The 4,650-nt window shown below is 54.0% G+C and overlaps 1 protein-coding gene across 1 annotated transcript in view; it reads right to left on the reverse strand.

Moving 5' to 3' along the window:
• The window catches only part of CFAP77 (cilia and flagella associated protein 77), a 125,857-nt gene extending 124,802 nt beyond the window's left edge, over positions 1–1,055 (reverse strand). The window contains exon 1 of the mRNA XM_045770963.2: positions 867–1,055. Within this exon, the coding sequence (XP_045626919.1) occupies positions 867–1,055 (189 nt within the window). The remainder of the gene's footprint in view (positions 1–866) is intronic.
• Positions 1,056–4,650: the final 3,595 nt, after the last annotated feature.

Genomic DNA, 4,650 nt, shown 5'->3' on the forward strand with positions numbered 1-4,650 from the left:
CATGGTTACCAGCTGCTCCTTCCACTTCTGGCACCCCGGGCAGAGTGCGCATTTTTGAGAGTACACTGCCCCCCAGTGGCACAAGATAAACTTGCTCCCTGCCCAGCTCCCGAGGGCCAAACCTCAACTTGGCTTTTCTTGTGGCCCCGGGAAGGTGCGGCGATGCCACTCCAGCCTTGGGTGATCACCAGTCCCGGACCCTCGGAAGTGAGGGAGGGTGCAACAAAATGGGGGACGGTCTAGTTAAGAAACCGCAGCTCCCTCCCTCGTTCATGCCTGCGAGCCCGCTCGGGCAGAGTTTCCGGCTCTTTCCTCTTAGGGCTGTAATTCTGGGTAAGAGTATGATTGGACGCAAATAACCTTGGGAAGTGATGCTCCCAGGAGAGATGCAGAGCACTCGCTGCATCGTAGCAGCCCGGGCGTGCAGAGAAAGGCGGGAGGCGGCCTGCACCCCGAGAGGGCTGGCAGCTGGCGAATAAGGACGTAGTCTGGGCGCGTGTTCCCTGTCGGTCACCCTGGGGGTTCACCGGCGGGCTCCCGGGTAAACAGCAGCAGCCAACCCTGCGGGCTCACCGCGTGTCCGGCGCTGTGCCAGGGGCCCCTAGTCAACCTTCCCCATCACTCCCTCTGATGAGCGCCATTATCATCCCACTTTGAGGATTAGGAAACTGAGGCGCAGAAAGGCGACGCGACCTGCCCGGGACCGCACAGAGATCCAGGTCTGTCTGGACCAGGGCGGGAGCTTGCCACACTGCGCTAGGTCCGCGGAGGCTCTGGGGCCGGGGCTTGGCGGCAGAATCCCCGGCAGCGCGGATGCCCAGCGAGGGGGCGAGCGCCGAGGGGTGGCGGGCGTGGGGGCGGCTCACCTTGACGATGAGCGGGTTCTGAAACATGGAATCCCGCACGACTCCCAGCCTCTCGTTCTCCATGCCGGGTCGGATGTCGGCCACGGTCAGGGGCCGCCGCGGGGGCGGGCAGATCTGGCTGACCGTGCGGCGCACCGGCTGCTTCTTCCATCGCCGGGGGTCCTGGCGTGAGCTCTGGGCCTCTGGCATCCCAAGGAGGTTGCGGGAGGTCCGCGGGCTGGCTGGAGCCGGCGCGCTTCCCTGCTGGCGAAGGGGGGCGCAGAGCTCCGAGGGGCCCACCGCCAGTTCCGGGCCGCACCACCTGGGGCCCCGGGGTGGGCCCCAGACGCCCGGCCTCCTCCGGAGCGGGGAGCACCCGCCTCGCGCCGCGCCCTCCTTGCAAGGAGCCCGAAAGCCCTACATAAGCCCCTCTGGCTCCTCAGAGCAACTTCTGGGCACCGCCCTGCGGATTGGGAACGGACAGAAAATCAAGACCACCCCTTGAGGGAGAATGGAATTGTCTGTCTCCATGGCGACGGGACGCCAACGGCGCCGGGGCTGCGGGCCCGGTTTTCTTTTTTGAAACTATTGGTGGCCACCAAAGTGGACCTGGTTAGAGTTTTCTTAAATAGATATGAGAAAAACCCAAGAATCGCCACTAGGTTGTGTTAAAAGCAACGGGACTCTAGAAGGCCGTTTACACTTGACTTCTGAGGCAAAGAGACCTCCTTCCACCCAACCCACTCCACTCAGGGCCCCTTATCATTCTCCTACCCTCTACACACACACACACACACACACACACACACACACACACACACACACACACACTGGGCTAGAGCGCTGAAGTTTTCATGATGAAATAGAGATCTGCATATGCTTGATGTTTCTACTAATCGGCTTGGGTGGTCTTGTATCAGTCACCCTCTTGGCTCCTCAGTTTTTCCTCCTGTGAAATGGGTGAGGAGGAGAGTCTAGACTTGAATGAGATCAGTGGTACCCAACTTTGTGCAACAGAATGGAGGGAAATGGAAAAATACAGACCCACTGACTTAGAATATCTGGAAATGGGATCTGGGAATCTGCATTTTTTAAAAAAAAAAAGTCCCTCCCCTTTGGACTTTTTAAAGATTTTTGACAAAGTTCAAAACTACAGAATAGTTGAAAAAAAGAATACAGTGAGAACCCATATGGATTTCATCCAGATTCACCAGGCACAGACACACATCGATCATCTTGAAAACAGCTGTTGACAGCTTCGTATTTGACCCTTAACACCAGCTTATATCTATCCGCCAAGAAGGGACATTCTCATATTACTACAGTGTCATTATCATGTCCATGAATCTTAATATGACGTAATAGCAGCACCTGATGTCTGTATACCAAGTTGGGAATCCGCACATTTTAAAAGCTTCCCAGGAGATTGGCACAGTGCTTTTGGAACCACTGGATGATCTCTAGTCCCTTCTAGTTCCAGCCTTTTGTGGGTTCGTTCACCCCTCATCATCTTCATTAAAAGTGCAAATACCCACAAGGCTCTGGGACTGGAGCAGCTGTTGGGTGGTGATGGCGTGTGATGTGATATGTACTTATGATTTCTCCAGGCTGCTTCACTTCCAGACTTTCAAAGAAATACAGGTTGTGCACTTTTTTTAAAAGATTTTATTTATTTATTGGACAGAGAGAGACACAGCGAGAGAGGGAACACCAGCAGGGGAAGTGGGCCTGGGATCATGACCTGAAGACATGGCCGAAGACAGACGCTTAATGACTGAGCCACCCAGGCACCCCCAGGTTGTGCACTTTTAATCAAATCTGCTTGGCAGCTCACACAGAGGAAGTCAGGTGGTAGGTGTAGGTGATGTGGGAAACAAAGGCAAGAAAATTTAAATTTCCTTATTACCTACAGCCCACCGACGAGTCCTTGAAACAGGCAGAGTGACCTTCCTCTAGGAACTCAGCTGCCTTAACGTTAATTCTTTGTTAAGGGCAAAAAGCAATCTCAGCCCGACCCCCAGGATCCTGTAAGTCTCCTTTAACATATAAAAATTCCTTTGGAGGGGCGCCTGGATGGCTCAGTCTGTTGAGCGTCTGCCTTTGGCTCAGGTCGTGATCCCAGGGTCCTGGGACCCAGTCCTGCATTGGGCTCCTTGCTCAGCGGGGAGCCTGCTTCCCCCTCTGCCTGCTGCTCCCCGTTTGTGCTCGCGCACGGGCGCGCGCTCTCTGACAAATAAATCTTTTTTAAAAATTCCTTTGGAGGGGTGCCTGGGTGGTGCAGTCGTTAAGCGTCTGCCTTCGGCTCAGGGCGTGATCCCAGCGTTCTGGGATCGGGCCCCACATCAGGCTCCTCTGCTAGGAGCCTGCTTCTTCCTCTCCCACTCCCCCTGCTTGTGTTCCCTCTCTCACTGGCTGTCTCTGTCAAATAAATAAATAAAATCTATAAAAAAAATTCCTTTGTAAACTTCCTTTATCTCTACCCTCAAAGATATATGTTTGCACACATCCCCCAAGCATATGATCCACCAATATACATCTGAAGGGTTTCGTGACTAAAGTTTTATTAGACAGTAGTAAATGACCTTTTCCTAACAGCAGCTAGCCCCCTCAAGGTCCTGGAAACTTTGCTTCCGAAGTTCCCTAGAGACTTACACTATCCCTAACCCCCTCCCAACTTGAAAGTATATAATCTGCCACTCCTCATGACCCCAGTGCAGCTCTTTCTGCCCACAGGTCCTGTCCTCTGCTTTAATAAAAACCACTTTTTTTTTTCCACCAAAGACATCTCAAGAATTCTTTCTTGGCGGTGGGCTCGGACCCCCAACCTGTTTCCTACGCCACAGGGAGGGGCAGGATAGTGAAGTAGTGGTGAGAGCACAGGTTTGAATCCTGCCTGGGCCACGTAAGTCCCCTTGGACAAGTTACGTTAAGCCCTAGTTTTCTCATTCAGAGGGTGCGGCTCTCAACACCTAATAAAGATAATCCTACAACACCCACACGGACTTGTTAGAGGATTCTGTGAAAAAACTAGTTGCCAATATGGTTATGTTCACAATTCAACGAGTCTAAAAGTTTGAGAGGTTTATATACCTGCCTCCACTTAAAAACTTCACTTTGAATCATAAGCCAAGTTTCTTCAGGGAGCTGTTGAAATGGGAGGACTGGACGACAAGGCTCTTTCTAGCTTCATGTAAGCTTAGCCCAGCGGCCTCTGTCCACCTCTGTCTTCAACGTCTACCACCCTCCCCTGCATTCACTCCGCTCCGGCGGCCCTGGCCGGCTTCCAGTTCCTGCAGCGACCAAGTGCAGGGCCTTGACCCTTGCTTCCAGCCTGAACGATCTTCCATCTAGATTTCTGCTCGCCGTCTCCGGTTACAACTCGGCTCAAATGTTACTCCTCGAAGAGCCTGCCCTTCCATCTACAGTGGCCCTCGCTGTCCGCCGTCACTCTCCGGCACAGTCCGTTTTTCTTTTTCCTTCTCCTAGCAGGATCACCTGACATGATCTTGGTTGATGTGTTATGTCGCCCTCAGGTCATGGACCTCACCGCCTGGTTCACTCCCGGACTAGAACAGAGCTCCGCAAAAACGTGACTAAATGGAGCGCACGCGCGAGCTAGGAGGCCAGGCGGGGACTTCTGTCCCCTCTCTCAGTTTTGGGATCACTGTCTACCCCACCCTCACTCCCCTCCCAGACGACCCCGGAACGAAACCCAAGGGCTACTACGCCTGCGTCAAGTCGCGGCGGCGGGCGTGTTGCCATGGCAGCGTGACGCCGAGGCGGAGCCGGAAGCGACGCACGGCTA

This window comes from Ursus americanus, chromosome 18 (genome assembly GCF_024610735.1).
Source record: "Ursus americanus isolate L20-20 chromosome 18, mUrsAme1.1.p, whole genome shotgun sequence".
Classification (NCBI taxonomy): domain Eukaryota; kingdom Metazoa; phylum Chordata; class Mammalia; order Carnivora; family Ursidae; genus Ursus; species Ursus americanus.